We start from the raw sequence: 22,837 nt of genomic DNA, 5'->3' as shown, positions 1-22,837 counted from the left end.
AAGGATAGCCGATCCTGTTCGTTTCTTTTCATTCTAGATGCGAACTCATCGTCATCATAATATTTTTAAAATTCTTTATATGTTATCACTGTTGTCGTTTGTTATTGAAAGGAATGCAGCAATTTTTGGCTTGATTAATAAAAATAAATATGTTTTCGTTAGTCAAGTGGGAGAAATTGAAAATATTTACATTTTTATGTGTTGTGTGTGTGTCTGAATAACAGTTTAAAGTAGCAAATTTCATTTCAACTAAACTAATCAATAGCCATTTATCTCTGCATATACTCATTTTTATTATTTTCCATAAAAATTTTCTCAAGTGAACATACACAGAGTGTAATGTTTATTTTGGCGCATGTAAAACGCGTGTAATATAACATAATATTTCGCGGTTATGTGGTTTTTCATTATAAGTTCAAATTGTTCATTGTCGTCTACATTATATATATGTTTGTTCATTCGACTGGAGGGGGGATGGGGAGTGTTGAGTGTGTGCTATACGCGGGTAGATTCTCTTGTTTATTTAATTTAAAATAATTTTGTCTTTTTACAGTGACAAATTTACGCGATTTTGCCAATGGAAAAATTTAGAGCTTAATATTCAGGTGAGTCACAGACTTTTTGTTAAATTAATCTACTTACCAATTTTCTCTACACTTCACTTTCGTTATTTTAATGTCGTACTTGAAATTCATTTCGTAAAATTTGTGTGGAAGCGTATCTCGACAAATAATATGTTCTTGTCTTGCTGCTGTGACAATTGGAATTTTCATTGATAACATTTTCGGAAAGTTAAGTATTATTTGCTCAGGGTTAACGACATTTTTGTGAGATTACCAAAGCGTTCAGATACGTTCTAGCAGTGAAAATGATAAAACGTAGAAAAGAAGAAATTATAATTCCTTAGACCATCGGGTTGAACATTCGTTGTATAGTTAAAACTATTTAACCACCACATTTTACAATTTCAGCATGGAAACCTCGATGGAAACGTTGAAACGTTTCCTTTTGAAAATTGCTGGCATTTCGTTTGCGTTTTCGAAATTCAGATAACTTGTAAAATGCAAACACTTTATAACCGAAAAATCAAAAGCATCAAAATAAATCACATCACGTTAATCCATTTAATTAAAACGCTTTAAGTCATTAAAAGTTTTTAATTGCTTTATATATCATTCAATCCTCAACGATATTAGTTTAAAATTCCGAAGAAAAAAAATCTAAGGCTTCCATTACTTAGTTTCAACGAATTTTGTGTACGCAGATCATATATGAACCGACGCACATGAGATGTTTATAATATCACTTAACTAACAATAACGTTTAGATTAGCACAGCACATTTGCGACCATATCGAAATACATCTAACATTACGATCTCCGAATTAGTCTCATCATTTCGAGTTTGATGCACAACAGGAAGTCATAATTTTTGAAATATCTCAATGCATTTGGTTACTTTGAAAGTTTGTTTTTTTTTTTTATTCGACACACATCTCGCTTCTACGTTGTTCAGACATAGGTAGTTATTTTTTATACCCTTTCCTGTTCATAACATTCGATTTGAATTGAAAAATGTGAAAACTTTTGCAAAACTAAACTACTAATTCGATAAAATAGAGGAAACCATTGGATGTCTCTGTTTTCATGGATTTGTTTATGTTTCGTTGTTCCATGGTCTTAAGTGGTTTATTGATTTGCTACACGAGCCGAGAATGTTGAGACATGATGACAAAGCACATCGTTCCGTTCCAATTCTACGTAATATTTTTCTGTTAATGTAACAAGTTGGATACTTTTAATAGCATTCCCTTCGCGACATTTCCATTAAATATTTCGTGAAAATGTTTTTCAACAAAATTTTGTTTGAAATCTACGGCTGTCTCTATAGGCAAAAATATCGGATTTTCTTCGTTCTTTTTTTTTTGTGACAAACAACCCCATTCTCCAATTCGGAATAATGTCTTTGATACAAAAACAACCGCTCGTGTACATAATATATATCAGATCGTTGACTTCTTGTGGATTATGGTTAATAGAGTCTTTTATTCCTATCATCCCATTATGTACAGTCTAAATAAATATCGAAATAATCAGAATCGATAATATCTTTCATAGCAATGGAAACGTATAACAAACTATTTAACTGTTACGCACAATAGAATATTTATTTTGAATTAATTGTCAGTCAATGTATTATTCAAGACGGTTGTTTTCAATTGTAATAATTCGACAAAAATAACACTGCGTTGTATGATCTTTTGCATATAGATAAATATTTCGAATCGAAGTGTTAATGTCGCTTAATTTTTCCGGAAACTGTCAACAAACATCATTTTTTTGTCAGCTTAGTGACGAAATTTTCAGTATGTGTCCCGTCTACATAGACGAATAGACGAATAGATGAATAAATAGATGAAAGCATAATGGATTTTTCGAACGGTTTTCTAGGCTTTCAACAACGACGAGCGAGCACAACAAAATCATTAAATCTGTAACGTCATTCGTTTAAAATGTCTACTGGAGTTTGATACAAAATCTATTACTTCAACAAAAAATCATTTATTTTGCTGTATAAGAGGCTCTTATATAAGAGCCCACGAGCCACAGTTTCATGCCTTATTTTGCTGTTCTTGTGGATAGCAGATAACAGGTGACAAAAGAAGTGTGTATGCATTAGTTTTTCTATAGTGACAAAAAGCAAAATATATAAAAACAGGGAAAAGAGACCACTCAAACGTTGTCACCCGAATGACGCATGCACTTCTCGCTGATTATTTATCAACGCAATATTCCCATTTAATTTCATCACTAGTGTCATCGTAAAGTAGTCTCAACTAAGTATTAGAGTCGAAACAAATTAAACTTTAACATTAGTTTAAAAAGCTCAACATGACAATAATTCTCAATAGCTTTTGCTCACAGAAAAAATTTGTAAATTATCTGTTTTTCTAATTTTTCTAACGTTTTGTTAGAAGATGTGGGATGTAGTCATCATTAGACACGCCCAAAAAAGTTGCAATGAATTTCAAAGGGAAATGTATTTATAAAGCGTATTGAGCCTTAGTAAAACTTTGCAGAAAAAACTGTGCCGAAAAAATTGGTGTAAATTGTACCTTAACCTAAACAATAGGACAAACATTAGTTACAGAAGGCTGCAAGGGAGAAACTACTCCGAAAAACGCTGTACCACGACTTTGTGGCTTCCACGATAAGAAATGCTATCCACGTTAAACAAATATCATACAAATGAATGAATGAACGAAACATTTAACGAAATTTACGTGAGGTTACGTGTGAAAGTACCGTATCTTGAAGATGATCTTTTCTGTGCCCTGTACCATGACTTTCCCGAGCAGTTTCGCTTTCTATTCGGTAGGCGGGTATCGTGACGCATTGCTACAATTTTCGGCTGCAATGCATTATGTATTTAAAGAAAAAAGTTAGGAATGGAGCCCTTACACGGTTGGTTTGAAACGAGATTAAATAGGGACCGCCGACCACCAATATTTTTTTTTCACATTTAAATTGAGTGATGGACAAGAACTTCACACAGTAAAAAATCAGCCCGAACTCCTGAGCCGTTTCTGAGAACCAGTGGATGTGACTGCAGCCAGCAGTCAGGGACAGCCTGAGCACATATTTTGATGTGAATCGGTAGAGGGAGAAATTTTAAGATATACTGTGCAAAAATTATTGCTTTTGGTCATTTGCTCTCTGAGCAAACTCAAAATTTCTCCATTTTAGAAGAGTGATACATCCTTGACAAAGTGACCGAGTCAGCCAGTTAACAATGATTCTAGACGCGGTTAACGAGCTCTTTCGAATAGCAACAAAAAAATTTTGAAAGTGGTCCTTTATGTTCCATTTTCAGAGAAGGTAACTTTTCCGCTACCCTCGGTGAAATTTGTCCACATCTGTACCTTTCTGGTACCCTTATTTCAAACTAATTTGTCGCTAATATTGCAACCTGAAGAATAAGTTTTTCAACGATACTAAACATGCCATACTTGATCCATGACATGCAGGGGCTATTTAGTTGAATTTTTAGCGAATTTTGGCGAATTTGGCGAATTTGGAGAATTTGACGAATTTTGGCGAATTTCGACGAATTTTGGCGATTTTCGACGAATTTTGGCGATTTTTTGTGAATTTATACATGATTTTAAGAAATTTCAAAGAATTGTAGAACTAAGTTACATATTTTTTCCCAAGACATTCTAAAAATCTATTTTTAACCGGGAAGCCATGATGGTTTTTTTTGGCCAAACGATGAAAAATGTCCTAATTTTGTGAATTTTACATATATTTGTGAATTTGGTAGATTCTTGCATATTTTTGTTATGCTATATCACAAAACTAGCAAAATATTTCAACAAACATAAATTTGGAAGAAAATTATCAAAATTTGAATTTTTTAATTTGGGAGAATTTCGGCGAATTTCGACGAATTTTGGCGAATTTTGGCGAATTTTGGCGAATTTCGGCGAATTAATTCAACTAAATAGCCCCTGATGACATGTACTGTTGATGATTCAGTTTTCTAGCTTTCTGGTACCCTTTTTTCAAACTAATTTGTCGCTAATATTGTAGGCTGACGACTAATCTTTAAAACGATACCAAACATGCCATATTTGATTCACAACAAGTACTGTTGATTATTCCGTTTTTCAATCGATGTCACTCTACTCGAAAATCTGGAGCCCTCAAAAACGAAATAATTAAATTTCAAGTTGATTTTACAAATGAGTGTCTTTTACTTATGTATTCATACTACTGACTCAGAAAGTCATTAAAGTTTACTTTTTTTTCAAAAAAATCATGAAATTTAATAATTTCGTTTTCGAGGGCTCCAGATTTTCGAGTAGAGTGACTTCGATTGAAAAACGGAATAATCAACAGTACTTGTTGTGAATCAAATATGGCATGTTTGGTATCGTTTTAAAGATGAGTCGTCAGCCTACAATATTAGCGACAAATAAGTTTGAAAAAAGGGTACCAGAAAGGTACAAAAGTGGCCGAGTTTCACCGAGGTTAGCGGAAAAAGTAACTTCTCTGAAAATGGAACACAACAGACCACTTTCAAAATTTTTTTGTTGCCATTCGAAAGAGCTCGTTAACCGCGTCTAGAATCATTCTTAACTGGCTGACTCGGTCACTTTGTCAAGGATACATCACTCTACGAAAATGGGGAAATTTTGACTTTCAACAGTTAGTGCTCAGAGAGGAAATGACCAAAAGCAATAATTTTTTCACAGTATATCTTAGAATTTCTCCCTCTACCGATCCACATCAAAATATATGCTCAGGCTGTCCCTGACTACTGGCTGCAGTTACATCCACTGGTTTTCAGAAACGGCCCAGGTGTTCGGGCTGATTTTTTACTGTGTGAAGTTCTTGTCCATCACTCATTTTAAATGTGAAAAAAAAAATTGTTGGTGGTCGGCGGTCCCTGTTTAATCTCGTTTCAAACCAACCGTGCTTAGAGCCAAAGCAATTTTGTCTAATATTAAAATATTTAATTTTTGCGGAGATCTATTAGCACTACTGTCACCGAGTACAAACATATGTTTTTGAATTACAATCTGTATCATTTTAACGATTTTCTTCCGATGTGACACATACTACAAGTGATGAAATTTCTTTAATTTATTTTACAATTTCTGTAGTGATATTACTCATGGAACAATAGCCATTTCATGTAAGAGATTACGATTTTGATTTGTATTATTATGAGTCGATGTATAATTCGGAAGTTATAAGTTTAAATTACGTCAACTTACGACGAATCGTAATCTCTCTCTAAGTTAATGTACAGAGAGGCACATAGACATAAAATAATATCGTAACCAATAACCATTGTGGAAAACCTTCACATCAAAATTTTGAATAGATCAATTTCAAAATGGATAAAGATAATTTAAAAAATCAGTTTCACTCTAACATCTTAAATCTTAATGTAGAAACGTGTCTATGTCCAACCAAAGGCAGAACTTTGCCAACTACTTTTCTCACTACTTAAGCACTGCAAATAGTTGATACGAAAATTTCATGATCTGAAATTAATCCAAAAGTTCAATATTTACTTCAACTTCATTCTATTTACTTCTGTGAAATTATTACTGTGGTAAATAAATCCAAATTTATGGGAAATATTTTCCCTGCAATTAGTTTGTTTTCCCGGTGAAGTTGCACCATTAAAATAAGCAAACTTTTGCGAAATCCTTCTGATGCCTCATACCATAAGGTCGAATATGCTTGATTTGTTAATGAATCACTTGCGGTAAGAATGGTTTCTGCAAAGTAGGTGATCATAAATATTTGCAGAATTGCGGTTATAAAGAAAGCCAGGCAGTAGACATAACGAACGGATTCAGTGACTGGAGAAAGCTGAAATTTAATAAAAATGTTTGTTAGTAAATCTAGAGGTTATTAAATACCTATTTGTGTCTTAAGTTTGTTTACCGTCAGAGCCTGTGGTGGTACAAGCTGTGTGATTGTATGACTATAATCTAGTCATACAATCACACAGCTTTTTCGTTTATACGATTTTCTCACTACCAGTAGCGTGCGTGGAACGCAAAAATTGTAGATGCAGATAGACTCACCATTGATAACTGATAAACAGCGCTGCAAATTACGACTCCACTTAATGAAATTTGGAAAAATGTTCCAAAGGAGAAGCATCTTTCAACATCTCGGATTATCCTACATTTCTGTTCTATTTAGTAAAATCTTGTTGGTTAACAATTTCTATTATTTTACCTGATCATATGTTGATGAACTTTGATGCAGCCAATTAGTTCTCTGTTCATTTTTACTTTTCCTAATAGGTAAGGGCTGCCCGATTTTGTATTAGTTTCTAATACTATACCAGTTAGTCGGTCGCCTAATATTTCCAAATGCTTACATAGGATAGACATCATAAAGACCAGAAAAACGTCCATCGTTGCATTTACATTTAAAATGAGAAATGCTCCGAACATTTGGTATGCGTAGGCGATCCAATAATAAAGATTCACATGTTGCCAATCTATTGGATACCAACAGGGTAGTGGCAGCTCAGGCGGTTCGTTCGCTAATAGCGCGCGGAAAAAGGTCAAAATAATTGATAAATGCGCTATGGTCATAAAACACACGACGACTTTATACAAAGCTCGTAGTTTTTCATTTGTCACTCGAATTTCGTCGTCATTTTTAAATTGGAATTTCATTGAGTCTTCAAAGATCCTTTGCATATCACCAGCATTGAGCTTGAAATTAACTAACTTAAAGCAATATGCAACAACCGTTAGTGTCGGAAATAAAGCATCTGTCGCATTATTAATGGAATCGATGGTTAAAAAATTTATTATCATGAATAGAAGAAACATTAGGGAAAATGTGAAATGAATGGCATATGAGTAAAACTGGAACAATATGATTGATGGCAGTGATTTAAATTTTTGCCACAAACCAAATTTATGAAAAATGAATAGAATAAATTTACTTAATTTTGTATCGAGCTTCATTTTTGTATTGTTAATTCACGGAGGTGTTAGACAGAACTATCTAGTCTGTCATCTACACTTTCGATTCAAACTTTTTTTTACTTTTAATTTTCAGTTGAACCCGACATTCAGTAGTAACACTTAAATTACACTTTGAAATTTATTATTTAATAAGAAAAAAACATTTACGACTATCATTAAACAAAATTACAGAAAAATGGAAAGCATTTTCTATACGAATTCTATTCGATATAATACAACTTAAAATCATTCCAAATTAAGATAATTTACGAGTAAATTATCTATAGATTTGGAAAGATAGGCAATTTTGAACCTTACTCACCAAAGACTCCTTGCAAATAAGGACGAATATTGAAGTGTAACGCCTCAACATGACAATATAAAATTTGAACGGAAAAATAATGGAAAGTTCCAAATCAAAATTTTTCGTCAATTTGAATTTAGAACAATTAACATTGCCGCGTATGGCGTTCCAACTTAAAACCATTCCAAATTAAGATAACTTACGAGTAAATAATTTAGTTTCGGAACGATAAGCGATTTTCAACCTTTTTCACCAAAGACTCCTTGCAAATAAGGAAGAATATTGAAATGTAACGCCTCAATATGAAATTCGAACGGTAAAATAATTGCAGGTTCCAAATGAAAATTTTATGTTCATTTGAATTAACATTGCCGCTTAAGGCGTTCCAATTTCAAATCATACCAAATTAAGATAATTTACCATTCACAATTTGTCGATGTTATGTTATGTTCGAAATTTACTGAAATGATAATTTGGAGCATCAAATTTCGACAGCCTTTCTCTTACCAACTTACCAAAATTTTCCGAAATTTGTCTAAATTCACCAAAATTATTGTGTGTACAACTCAAGATTTCAAATGAATGTTAAATGGTCACGACAGAATGGGTCATTCTGGTTTTGGAAATAAAGCCTCGAATTGCGAAAAATGAACTGCCAAATGGCCAGAAAGTACCATTTAGTCTTTTAGCAGATTTTGGAAAATTTGTCTACCAAAAATAGGCTCTGCTTAGAGGACCACAAAAGAAGGACGAGTTCAATAGTGACTTTGAATACGTCTAAAATAGATTTAGCACCAGAGAAAACGCTACACATCTATGAAATGATCGATTCTGAGGATTTTATGTGTATTGTGATTTGAAAACAAGTATAGTCTTACCTAGCCAGCATTATTAAATGCACAATGTTTATTCATCATTTAAATTTGATTTACCTTAATAGACCGTGTGCAATTTTGAGAAAAAAGTTTCATATTTCAATAACCTTGAAAACCATTGAAAAAAATATTTAACTTTTTTTCTAGAAATTATTGAAAAATATTGTTGCCATCCCGATGCCATCCCACTTATTAGAATATTAGAAAGAATCCAATTAGAATGAATTAGAATGGATATCCAGATATCCTTTTAGTCTTATTCAAATTACAGAATAATAATCTACATCAATCAAAAATAAATTATTTATACTTCACACGGTCTATTGAGAAGTTTTTATTCTTTTGGATGATTTAAGGAATATGAGACAATTAGAGCTCGGAACAGATCAGATCAATCTGATTTTTTCTTCAGACTGAACTGAAATTTTTCAGATCTTAATCTGATCTGAAAATTTTAATCTGATCTGATTCTGATCTGGAATCTGAAAATCTTGAACAGATCAATCTGAATCTGATCTGAAATCTGTTGAAGCGGTAGGTTCTGTTTACATATTCACTTGAAACATTACTGAAAGAGTTATAGAAAATATTGTCGACTCTTTGGGATACACAATTGTTTAATACTTATTTTTATACAAGACGTCGTGTGCGATAATATACCGTCCTTCATACGATTCGTGTTGCACACAACAATTAAATCGAATAAACATCGACGTCAGAAACACGTTGCTTTTAAAGTCCCTTGCAAATCCATTATCGCACTAGTGCGATAAATTACGTTCATATAACATTGCACACAGCTGCGTAAATTGCAAATATCATCACTCAATTGCATAAAACGAATTTAATGTCTTGTCTACGAATCAATAATACATAAAATGAACTACAATTTGCAATTATTACAATAGCAGGGCACGCAGTACTAAATTATACTGAGAACTACAAAAGCGACATTTTTATTTTCATAGCTTAACACGGTCGTTTCTTGAAGTTTTATACTGAAAACTATAAAAGCGCCATATTCAGCTACATCTATAGGAAAATTGTTGACAAGTGAAGAAACTGTCAACAAAAAACATCTTTTTTTGGTATAGGCCTACCTCTTTCACATTTTGTTAAACATGTCAGGTCTTCCCTGGAACGAACATCAGCATTGAATCAGATCAATCTGAATTTTTTAGATCTGATCAGATTATATTCAAGCTTGATCTGATCTGAAAAGTTCAGATTCGTCATTTTCAGATTTCAGATCAGGTCAGAACAATCTGTTCTGAGCCCTAGAGACAATGCAGGTGAAAATCGGATCGAAGAATTGTCAAAAAGAACGTTGAGTGTATAAGATGTATGATGGACTGTTAAGTTAATTCATCTTAACGTGAAAGAGAAATAGAGTTCTAATGCTATATGTGTGTACTGTGTAAAGCTTAATGTCAAATTAACATTTCATGAACACATTTTAATAGTCGGATTTACAATTTCTGTATGTCGCTCACAGGCTCACGGGAGTGAATCAAATTATTATTATATTCGTTGTTAGCGTTCGAGTATTTCCAGGAACTCACTCCGTTCCAAATGTTTTCAATTCCAACGATTATTAAATAACTTTTTTTTTTTTGTAAAACGATTAACGCAAAATAGTTTTATGTGACTAAATCATCGATAATTACGAAAATATGTTACGCTCTCAATGACATTCTATATTAGTTTTTAAAACAAAAACTTTTGCAATTACAGCAGTGGGTGGTCGATATTAGTTTCAATTTTATTTAAACAACAAAAATTGAACCAACAAAATACATAAAGTTTAACGAAGCATAGAAATGATGTTGTTTTCCAAATATTCCATTTTTTTATTTACAGTTGACTATGAACGACTTCAGTGTTCATCGCATTATCGGTCGTGGTGGTTTTGGCGAAGTATATGGTTGTCGAAAAGCAGACACAGGCAAAATGTACGCGATGAAGTGCTTGGATAAGAAACGTATCAAAATGAAACAAGGCGAAACTTTGGCACTCAACGAAAGGACAATGCTCTCATTAGTTAGCACTGGAGTAAGTTTTCAAAATTTAATGAAATTTCTGATAAGATGAAACGACAGTTAAGAAAACGTAATATTATGTGCTGTGGAAACGTAATCTCGAGGTATTTAGCTGATGTTTGGACGAGATCAGAATGTTTGCTTTTATGATTGTACCTAAAATAAAATTGGCTTTGTGTACGTTGTGCTTCAAATTTTAAATTTGCAAAACAAGTGAGCCAGTATAACGAAGATAACAGATAAAAATGTTGTGTAGAAAATCCGCAATCGTTTCGTAATCACTGCTGTCCTGTACAATTTTTTAGGACTATGAAACAATGTAGCAGAATTAATGTTCCACAATAACAAATCCTCAAATCCACCCGCAAATTTATTATATATACCGACCATGTTGTAATGGCCTTTGTGCAGAGTTATTAATGGATGTTATGAGTGGAACTTTAGTGTTTTTCTTGGAATCCGGCCACATAATGCACAACCTAAAGCATAATGCACATTAATTAGTTACACGGATTTCCTTTTAGAATAGCGGGTAGTCATCTGTTGTCGACAACAACGACAACTGAAGTGATGAGCTTCAACTAGTAATGTCTATAGCAAAATACATGCTAATACAACTAACGAATGGATTTTCTATCAAACACGAGGCCATAATTTAATCGGTAAACAAGAACAACAGATTTAATATTAATATCACAATACGCTTGCCATTTTCGAATGGTTATACGAGACGAACATTTTGTTCCACAGAGATTATGCATGTTGGTCGATCCGTTGTACATTCAATGTTAACAAAGAGATTTCGGGACGAAAAACGATTTTATTCAGTAAATAATGATCGTTGGCGGCAACCGTTTTTATAAGAAATTCATATTATATCATTAGTTTGCTGCTTTCGTTTTAACAACCATATTCAATTAATCGTCAATGCACGTATGTTCGTGGATACCGGGCTATAAACAAGCGCTCACATTATATAGAAAGTAAAACACGCCAACTCGAAATCGAGATTTACTCAAACAATTATCGAATTTAAGTCGAATTAAAAATTAATTTTACGTTCGACTTGTTCGTATACGTGAGTCATCATTAAATTCAACTTAATCCATCCATCAAATTAGACAATCAAATCGAAGAAAAAGCGAAATTCCGTTGATGTCTTTATTGCCGCTCTACCTTTTTCTCAGACTGGCATATTTAAATATTTCACCGTTGATACAGCGAATCCCATCTAAAATTTATTTCCTTCATTCATCTATCTTTCCAGACTGGTCCGTTTATAGTATGTATGACGTATGCATTTCATACACCCGACAAACTATGTTTCATACTCGATTTGATGAATGGTGGCGATTTGCATTATCATTTATCACAACATGGTGTATTTAATGAAGCCGAGATGAAATTCTACGCTGCAGAAGTAAGTGTTAATTTAGTTATGTAACATTACCTTATCAGATGATGCCATTGATACGTATACATATATATAATATATGAGGTGGAAATGCATTAAATATAGGGGAAAAACCATTTGTACCGTTAGACTGTATTGTTGTGTACGGTACGTATAGTAGAGAATGCAATGCACATCATAAGTATCATATTATATGGGTCGTTTTGCAACTTGCAAAGTTATTTCGCCATTAGTTTAAAGTTTCAATTTTAAATAAAATAAACCCTTGTCTTGCAAGTAGTGCAAGAAGGAAATTTTCAACGCAGGTGCAGTGTGCAAACCTACAGAACAATTTAATTTAATTTGATTATATATTTACTAGCATTGGACTGAATGGGACACTTATTTACGTTACCATACATATTACAAAGTTAAAACTGTCACTCTATCGTTGAAATAAATAAATTAATTAAATTTAACAACGAGATGCACACGTACATGATGGCGTTATGAACTTTGTGCGAGATGATCCCCCTGCAAGGCAAAATGCATTTAAATCAAGGTTTCTCGCTTTTTTTCTCACTCTCTGGTTTAATGAAATTTAAGACGATTTGAGAGTATTATGTTCTTTGGTTTAGCATCACTTTCAATGAAGATTCCACAAAGTATTTATCATCTGGCGCTATAGGATTATTGTCATTTTAATAGCAAAAATTCTTCAACCGAAGGCTAATCCGAAATACGATTTAACGAATTTATTGCATGAAACCAAACTTACAATTTATCATTTCTCTATCTCTCTCTCTCTCTGTTGCTCGTAGGTAATATTAGGATTGGATCATATGCATCGTCGATACATTGTCTATCGAGATCTGAAGCCAGCCAATATATTGCTAGACGAAAATGGACACGTACGAATATCCGATCTCGGTTTAGCATGTGATTATTCTAAAAAGAAACCGCACGCGTCTGTTGGCACGCACGGTTATATGGCGCCCGAGGTGTTGTCCAAGGGAACGCCGTACGATTCAAGTGCCGATTGGTTTAGTTTTGGCTGTATGTTATACAAATTGTTAAAAGGTCATTCACCGTTCCGACAGCACAAAACCAAAGATAAACACGAAATCGATCGCATGACGTTGACAATGGTAAATGGATAGGACAAACACTTAATGTATTTGATATAGAACTAACAGATTTTTGCTCTCTTTTTATTCACTGCAGAATGTTGAGCTTCCAGATTCGTTTAGCAAGGAGTTGAAGTGTTTGCTCGAAGGACTTTTAGTTCGAGATGTGGATAAACGATTGGGTTGCAAAGGACGAGGGTAGGATTTGCACGTAAATGATCGGGAACGGTAATATAATTGAAAAAAATTATTTACAGAGCGGAAGAGATTAAAGAACACAGCTTCTTTGCTGGTATCGATTGGCATCAGGTGTACATTCAAAAGTACACACCACCTCTAATACCACCGCGAGGTGAAGTTAATGCTGCTGATGCATTCGATATAGGTTCATTTGACGAAGAAGACACCAAAGGTATTAAGCTAACTGACGCTGATGTAGATATGTATAGATTTTTCCCATTGACAATTTCGGAAAGGTAAATGATATAATGTGACTAAAGTCCTCGACAACACTAATATCCGTTTGATTCGAATTTAGATGGCAACAGGAAGTAGCAGAAACTGTTTTTGAAACTGTGAATTTAGAGGCTGACAAATCTGAACAAAAAAGAAAATCGAAACAAAAGCAACGTTTCGACGCTGACGAAAAAGACTCCGATTGTATATTACATGGATACATTAAAAAGCTAGGTGGTTCATTCGCATCAGTTTGGCAAACACGTTACGCTAAACTTTATCCAAATAGGTATGTGAAGCTCGCAACAATAAATTGACTTGGATTGGTCTCAGCTTGAAAGACTTGAAATAATTTTTTTTCCAATTTGCTCACCATTTTACAGGTTAGAACTACATACAGAGAGCAGTAATGCCAAACCAGAACTGATTTTCATGGACCAAATAGAGGAAGTTCCGGCTGAATTTACACAATTCAAGAACGAACAATGTATTCAAATAAAGTTCCGAGAAAGTCTTCGAGCGGGCAACAGTATCATTCTTACAAATCAGGTATGTATTAAAACGATTGAACGAACGAACGAAAAAAAAAAACAATTCCAAATGCTCTGAAGATTTGAGTAAATTGGCTGGTATATCCTTTTTCTTCATGAAGCTCGTCTACCCATAACATATAATAGGTATATTCGATAAGTGTATCAGTGGAATATAAGCTTCAACTTTTATCTCTGTAATATACGTACACAGCGAAGCTTTTTTACTCCGTCGTAGATTGTATGCTGCATACACACATACCAAGTGACCCAAAAATTAAGATTTCCAGTCACAATGTAATATAATCCCATTTAATACATTATTACACATTGATAAAATAAATTTTTGCTTCAATTGAGGTCAATATGTTTTCGGGGATGAATATTGAATTCGTTATTATTAATGTGCAGTGTGCTGATTCAATGAAAAGCGAATATTTTTTTCACTCTCTTCAATTCTGAAAAGTTTTCTGAATTCTAATGACGATCCACTCCACTCCTATTTGGAGCATCAATAATAATTGGACTCAAGTCTCATTAAAATAGTTGCGCCGAAACTTGCACTTTAGTTTAGCGGATGTGCATTTATCAGTTAGTCACATTAGTCTAATGCTCATGGAGATGGAGAACATCTCGATCAACACAAATGCAACAAAAAAGTGACATTTTCGATGTGCATTTCCGGCATTGTACGTGTGAAACCAATATTTTACTTCTGACACGTATTTTGTACGTCTAAAACGAAGAATTTTACGTCGAAAGTGAACAATTTGCGGATAAATGAACAATTGGTCTTATCGTCGTTGATGAAGCAAAATACATTTTACACGTAAAATTCTGCGTTTTAGACGCACAAAGTACGTATCAGAAGTACAATGTTTGCTTCTTTTTTTTGCGTGCAGCTGTTGCAAGACCAGCTGTTGCTAGTTATGCGCGTGATAATTTTTTTAGTAATGTAGCCTCACTGTGGTATTGTAGCTTGGGTGGTATTGACTTTAGAGTATGAAGGGTTCACACATATCGAGTCTTCGGAATGAGAAATTATTTTTATCGCATACGGTGTGTGTGTATTGTGCGCTATATATACGACGTACATAAGAGTAAACAAATTTACCCTAGAGTGCTAAGGGTTTAGCAAGCAACATTATATCACTAGAAAAAGAGATGTTTGCCTACTGCGATAAAATACCTCACTGGTATAAGGCTGTATATAAGAGACTCGTACTAATACTCGCGCAAGCGCTCGTATACGTACACGTCTCTTATATACTGCCTTATAGCAGTAATGTACTATTAACCGTAAATAAACGACACATGTGTCAAGATATAAGTCATTGAATCTATTACTTCTATTGCTAATTAAGTTTTTGTGGTTGATGCAACATCTTGTACTTTACTTGCTTTCACATGTATTTCGGTATATAAAAGAACATTAGCTAGAACTCAACTATAAATTTTGTTCTCATCGTCGCCAACACATGATTCATAGTCGATAGATAAAGGAAATCGAAATGTTTTATGAAACACTCCTTTTAAAATAAAATTCGAAATTGAAGGAAGAAATTCACGATTGATTTCTGTGGATAAAAGTACCATATATGAGACTTCGCACTAGTTTATCATGTCTCTATAGGTGAGACTCTTAATTCCCAATATAATAATATTCGGATGAAATAAGATGTCGTTGTAACAATTGTTTCAGCAGCCCCGATTTCTATCCTCTTCGCTGAGATTACGAAAATTAGGACATCAAGTTTCTATTGATAAACTAATTTCTGTCTTTAATTTATCCATCGAAACGAAATTGAAATTTTAATTTCCCAATATTACGAATGAATTGCCATGATCCAAATAAATTGACAATCGATGTAGCGCAAGGTTTTTATTCGTGAATTTTTGAACAGAAATGCACATATTTTATCAGAATTATCTCTCGTTTGTAATTTGAAAATCTTGTATGAAATTTCGACTTTGAAGAGAATGGTTTGAACATAAAGACGACGATGGAATGTGAAATTTTTCTTCGGAAACATTGTTATCTTCGACATAACGACATCATCAAATTACATTTTTTATTTACTTACTTTAATTTTCGTTATTTTTGTCATGTCTCGAAGAAATAAAACCTTGTTCAGATTTCAAAAGTATGTGTTGAGCAAACCAGCCATAAATATTGCACCAAATGCATTCGGAGGATAAATGCATTAAGTGTTACCAATTATTTATTCGCTTGTGGCATGTTCTATAATGTACGCATTACTATGACACGAACAACAGTTGCAATTTAATCGAATCAATTCCTTTTCAACGCATAGTATTTTCAATAAAATCAAAGCTATGTAATTTTCTCTATTTTGATTTGCCAAGTGACTGTTACGAACCACGCTCTAAAGGTTTCGTTTCGTAACCGTTCTTCCTAGGCTACATTGTACAAACATTTTCATTTGCAAGGCCGTGTCATTCCAGAAGTACGTATACGTTTTATTATGGTGTTACAAAATGTGATGGGGACACATATATAAGAAGAAGAACAAAACGTAACAATTCTCCGTACACCTCCCTTCTCCCATATAAATCTGTGCATTAGAGTCCTGCATACATTACATGTTATAATATTAAAGCTGAAAGAGCTTGTTATGCCGCAGAGTTATGGGTAGTAGAGTAATTTGAGATGAACTAAAAATGCCGTTTAACATGAATGCAATGAAAGAAAAATAAGAAAAGACAAAGTTTTCATAGTAAAGTTCGTGTTGTACATATTTTTGCCATCATTTCTTATACATTTTTCCTAAAAGAATGTTATGTAAGGCAGCCAAGCCATATATAATACCAAAGTGAAAAAAAACGCACCGATGTACTTATACCATCGAGTTGGTTCTATAGTTGCAATTTGCTTCTTTCTTTCTTTTACTGCTAAAACGAACTGTTATGAACATACATGGTTCAAAGCGACAGAACGAGTATGTTACAATATACTTGCCATTATTTCTCACATTCTTTGTTGTAGCATTACATTACGGTGCATATGTTTCATAAAATATTATTGAAAACGTGCTAACCTTTTTTATGGGTTTCATGACGACGCTGATGACAATTTCTTGACGACGTACCTACAGTAACATTTTCCAAGGTGACGAATAGAAATGAACGAGTTTATTGTTTCGTACACCATTCTGACCAATTACCTCTCTTTGATATATAATTAAAACGTCCAATGCTCTACGCATATACACCAAACACCATACAATACGACTTAAAACAAACAGGGACATTTCGTGATTTTCCTGTATATTTTGTGGCAATTGAAAAATTTTGCTTCATCATTGCTCAGCTCTGCTAGATATATACGCCTGCTACAAACTCCTTTTACAGTTAAATCTTTGAAAACATCCTTTGTATTGAAAACTTTATCTAAAACATAGCGTTAAATGAGTTGGGACCGTAATGTCTATTGGCGCTCAGTTTGTTCGTGTCCACACTAAACTTTGTATCTAAAAATTTTAACTTTCTTGAATCGATGTAGTGTGTATAACGTTATCGAAGCAGCTAGTCATTATAGTATATTACTTCCGAGGTTCCAAGTTGTGTTTGTGTATTTGATGAGTGGGGTGTCACTTGTCAAATAACAACTTGGAACCTCGTAAGTACAATGCTTTACGTGATTAGGCGATGTAAATGAAAATGAAACATGCCGTAACACGTGAAATATTGAAATGATATGTTGTGTCTGAAACACTATGAAATACTTAACACAAATGAAGTAACAGATTTAATGATTTTTTTGCGATACAATTGTCATTTCTAAAAAGGATAGCCAACTAGCCAATTGTCGAACTTACAACAACGTATTTGAGGGATTCTTCTGAAAAACAGAAAACCGAAATCGGGCGCCTTTTTTTGGAATTGCCCAGTAAAGTATTCAATTCCAGAACCCAAAACCACTACCAAAAAAATTCTTCGTAGCTTGTGTGGTCATCAAAAACTGAAAACTTGCACTTTGCTTACAAAAATTTCTTCATTTACACGAGCCGTACAGGGTCGTGTGGGGTGTCATTAGAAAGGTCATTGCATTTACTTCCGGGGAAAATAGGGTCTTATTGGGTTTAAAATTCAACCACACTGAGATATGTACAGGTGCATGTACTTTCAGGGCAAATAGGGTCTTATTGGGGTTTGGAAGCATCTACGACGAATTATGAGAAGTTGAAATGTTTAAGTGTTTATATTGAATCTCAGATGCAACCAAACTTCCGTAAGCTCTACTTTCCCTGAAAGGATATGCAATTACCTTTCTAATGACACCCCACGACAAATTTCTGTAAGAAAGGTGCGAGTTTTCGGTTTTTGATGACCTCTTACCAGCCACACAAGCTTCGAAGAATTTTTTTGAAAGTTTTTTAGAGTTCTGGGGTCTAATACAAAATTCTAATATGAAATGCACCCGACTTCGGTCTTATGTTTTTCAGAAGAATCCCTCTTTATTATTTTGTTAATATCCTTATAAATTGTCTCATTTTTAAGGCGCTTATTATTTTCTAAGTTAAAACCAGTTCAATCTAAAAATGCTTTCTAAAAATTAATTTCCTTCTGTTTCTAACGCATTCCAGGACGAAATAGGTTTAAAAGAATGGGCTCTATCGCTCCGATCAGCACACAAACTATCCCAAGAACTGTTGGGCTCAATGGCCCGTAAGGCGGGCAAAATATACGGCACCGAACGTGAAGCTATCAAAACAACCATCATCACCGGTGCCAGTGTTCAACAGAAAAGTACGAATGGAAGCAACTAGCGGTTACTTTTACGATCTCGGTCTTGTTTCATCGAGCCGAGTCGTTTGAAGGAGCCACTATCGAAAATATCTAAATGCAAAGATGCTTAAACAGTGAGCATTTTTCATGTTTCGTTTTTACTTGTTTTGTGTAGACACCGACCGAATGAACGTTAATACACGTTTTTGTTTAGATGCAAAATGAAAGATAGAGAGAGATAGTTGAATACAACAACCTATATGAATAAAGGAAGAAAACCCAGGGCATGACATTTGTCTGAAGTCGATGCTGAGCGTTTTTAGGAATGGTAAAGAAAATTGAAGAATTAAGAGAAAATGAAGAGATTTCAGTCTACAGCTGCAAAGTGTTCGTATTGTGTAATCAATTTGTAATCCAAAACTATTTATTTTCAACAAAATTCAACATATTGATCAGTTGTCGTGATTTTATTTTTCGTTTTAATTAAAATAAAAATGGAAAATTGGTTTAAAATCTTTCAGTGAGACATACAAAAAGAAGAACGAAAACAATCAAACCAAAAATATAAGATATAAAAAAAACTATTTGTACGTCGTATATGGCCTTATATATACTTTTATTTATTAAAAAAATGAAAAGAAATGATATAAATAAAGAACATAAATAAACAAACAAAAAAAATGTTAAATTAAATGTACGTGTGTGACTAACAAAGTTAAAAACAAATGGAAAAGCTAAAAGAACATTTTATGGAAAATATTTGCCAAAAGATAAAATAAAAAAAATGAAAATATTGTAACTGTGGTAATTAATTTAATTTATTTTTACATGTAAATAAGTAATCATCGTTAGGTTTTTAAACAAAAATATTTAAAAAAAAATACGAGAGGTTTGAACTCGTCGAACGGCTGACCTGTATCCATGATTCGCTACTTTCGTACAAATTCATGTTGATAAAAAAGTAATTCCATGAAACTATTGAAAATTGCCGATGTAAATGCTTCGTGTTACTCGTGTATGTGGGAATATTATTGATCCGAGTCGAAGCAGAGATCAATAATGACACATAAAAAAGGTGACTTTCCATTTTTATCCCGAGTTATGTCAAAACAAGGAACACTTTACGACCCTAGGGTTGTAAAATGTGTATTCTGTGAAAATCATTTAAATCACGAATAGCTACAAATAATCAAGATGATTCTTTCGTTTTTTTTTTAATTTCCCAACAACAGATATATCAAAGAACTTAAATAACTGATAGAAGGAGGATATTGTCCGAAAACTGAGAGTTCAACATTTCTAGAGATTTTTCAAATGGGGAGAGACAAATCGATATATGCGGTGTGTTTTAACTATGTAAGCTCAGCTACTAAGCTGCCTACATTTTCAAAATATCAGAACAAAAATTTAGCGCTTTTTACAAATATGCAGGCAACCTAGATGGCTAAAACCGACTGCGTTACACCGATTTATCTCGCCAAATGTCAAAAATCTTGCGATGTATTGATAATTTTTTGTTCGATATCCTCCTTCCATCAGCTATTGCAAGGACTTCTTAGTTGTTTCTATCTTCTTTTCGAAGTTTCCCTATTTTTGTTTAATTTCTCAATCACATACGAATCATAAAAGTCATTGCAAGTTACTGATAACCATTAAATGTATCACCAAACAGTGTACAACACTGTTAATCATTAAGTGTGTTGTTCCACGTACAAATCTTGCATAAGCAGTGTGACGAGTTCTTACCCCCCATAAAAAAAAATTGATGGATAAAGAAAAACGATAAAATTATCAACAAAAATAGGAACATTGAATAAATTAATAGAAAAAACAAAAACAAATAAATTAACCAGAAAAAGATTGCACTTTAAATAAATGCTGAACGTTGAGCACACGTCTCACTCATTCCTACGTTAGACGTAAACTTCCCTTTCTTTTTCCTTTAGACACCACGAATGAACCAGTTTTTAGTGCGTGTAACCTAAACAAGCAAAATGTACAATCGTCTCTGTATCGAATCGCCATAAAACCAAACACTTCAATGTGACCTGTTACTGAAAAGTCAATAGAAACGACAAGAATAAGCGAAATTATCTCCAGGTTAATATAGCAAAAACAATGAAGTAAAAGATTTTGTAATAAAAATGAGACGACACTTCTAACAGATTAACTAACCTGTTACCGATGGCAAGCATGTGACCAGTATGATTATCGGGTCTATTACTTACCATCGATCAAAGTATTTTTAATGTTTTTAGTCGGTTGATTTCAAATCTTGTACTTCAATTTTTTAACATACCATTTCTTTATAAAGTACCAAATTACCCAGAGCTTGTCATTATTTTTGTCATCGATATCGATATCAGATGATCACATGATGATTAATGATTCCATCGCTGTTTCGCAATCCTCACCAGTATCGAATGTTTCACTTCTTCACTAGAAATCGGATTCATATAATCCAGAATTCATCGTTTTTGTCGTCGCTGTCGTTAGCAGATAACATAACCTACAAATCCCATTTTTTTTATTTTTTTATTGAATTTTTTTAAATTGATGATATTTCCAAATTTGGAAATATTTTCCTCTGTCCAACTACAAGAACCAATATTACTGCGTCAGCAATTCTTGTCAATTTTTAGATTAGATTAGATTAGATTAGATGGGAGGGTGTAAGCCCAGCACCTAAGCCTCAGATGGGCCTGTTGTGCTATTGTACAAGTCTCTTGATCATATGGACTGTGATTTTACATCATATCTCTCCCGACTTAGATTGTTCACAAATCGACCGTGTGTTAACGTCCCATACGTTGTGAATTCTCCAAGCCGTGGGTGGTATGCGAATACCACAACCATCACTAATTGACCTGTACATTTTCCCAAAGATGGCGCTATCAACATTGTCATGTTGTAGCTCTTTCTACTATTGACATTATGTCGATATGGTTTCTTTTATGGAGAAAGCGAATGTTGGGTTTTTTGATATTTCCGACTTTGTTACGGTTACGGCTATTAGTTTTAGGTAATAGCAAGTGTCTAATCACCATAGGCCATGAGTTGCCTCTTCGTATAAATCGCCATGCCACCATGTGACTGAACTCGTTCTGGCGTTGCAGGTTGTAGCGTTTGAATGATTCGTATTTCGTCATATCCCTTGACATCCATACAACGTATCAATCAATAGATCTGTTAAACCTCGCGGTCATTTTGGAGTACAAGATAGTTTCTGTATCTTGGGATTGTACCACAGCAAATTTGTAAAAATTTGCTATGTGGTTTTGGGGTGTCAAATGAGAACCCGAAGCGTTTGTACCTTACCTGCACTAAAATTGACTGCCAGATGCCATACGGCAATGTGTCATTTTCGTACATTAATCGAGCACGTAATTTAGCATTAGCTTCTGGTAGAGTCGATTGTTAATCCGTAAACCGACGCCACGAAGCACATGTTAAATAACAAAGGAAATAACACAATTGTTGATATCGCACAATGAGGCGAGAACGACTTTATTGATCAAAGAGAAAATGACCTACGAGAACAACACTTTGACTTCGTTAATAAAACCTTTAAAATAATTTCACCATTTAAACATTACAGCAAAATAAAAACACCAAAGCCGTAAAAGTTGGCACAGAAATTAGACAAAATCGAAAATGAATTCACACACAGCCACACAAAAGAAACACTTTTAGAGAGCAACGCATAAACACGTCCGTTCTCTGTGACTGCCGTTGTCCAACCGTTGTCAATTTTTAATCTACCTAAAGATTTCTGTTGATTAATGTAATTGAGGCAGACACAGATTGACGTCTGTATGACGTCTTTAAAAAGGCGTTGAATTTCTAAGGACTAA

General features: G+C 33.7%; 1 protein-coding gene across 2 annotated transcripts in view; it reads left to right on the top strand.

Moving 5' to 3' along the window:
* Nucleotides 1–21,012, top strand: part of LOC119071163 (G protein-coupled receptor kinase 1) — a 52,220-nt gene extending 31,208 nt beyond the window's left edge. For both annotated transcript variants that reach the window (XM_037175921.1, XM_037175920.1), the window contains exons 8-16: nt 554–605; nt 10,550–10,741; nt 11,996–12,148; nt 12,943–13,269; nt 13,346–13,446; nt 13,506–13,724; nt 13,787–13,993; nt 14,088–14,253; nt 18,842–21,012. In XM_037175921.1, the coding sequence (XP_037031816.1) occupies nt 554–605; nt 10,550–10,741; nt 11,996–12,148; nt 12,943–13,269; nt 13,346–13,446; nt 13,506–13,724; nt 13,787–13,993; nt 14,088–14,253; nt 18,842–19,024 (1,600 nt within the window). In that variant the 3' untranslated portion in view covers nt 19,025–21,012. The remainder of the gene's footprint in view (nt 1–553; nt 606–10,549; nt 10,742–11,995; nt 12,149–12,942; nt 13,270–13,345; nt 13,447–13,505; nt 13,725–13,786; nt 13,994–14,087; nt 14,254–18,841) is intronic.
* The last annotated feature ends 1,825 nt before the right edge of the window (nt 21,013–22,837 follow it).

This window comes from Bradysia coprophila (assembly GCF_014529535.1).
Source record: "Bradysia coprophila strain Holo2 chromosome IV unlocalized genomic scaffold, BU_Bcop_v1 contig_144, whole genome shotgun sequence".
Taxonomy (NCBI): Eukaryota; Metazoa; Arthropoda; class Insecta; order Diptera; family Sciaridae; genus Bradysia; species Bradysia coprophila.
This window is presented reverse-complemented; position numbering and strand designations above follow the sequence as displayed.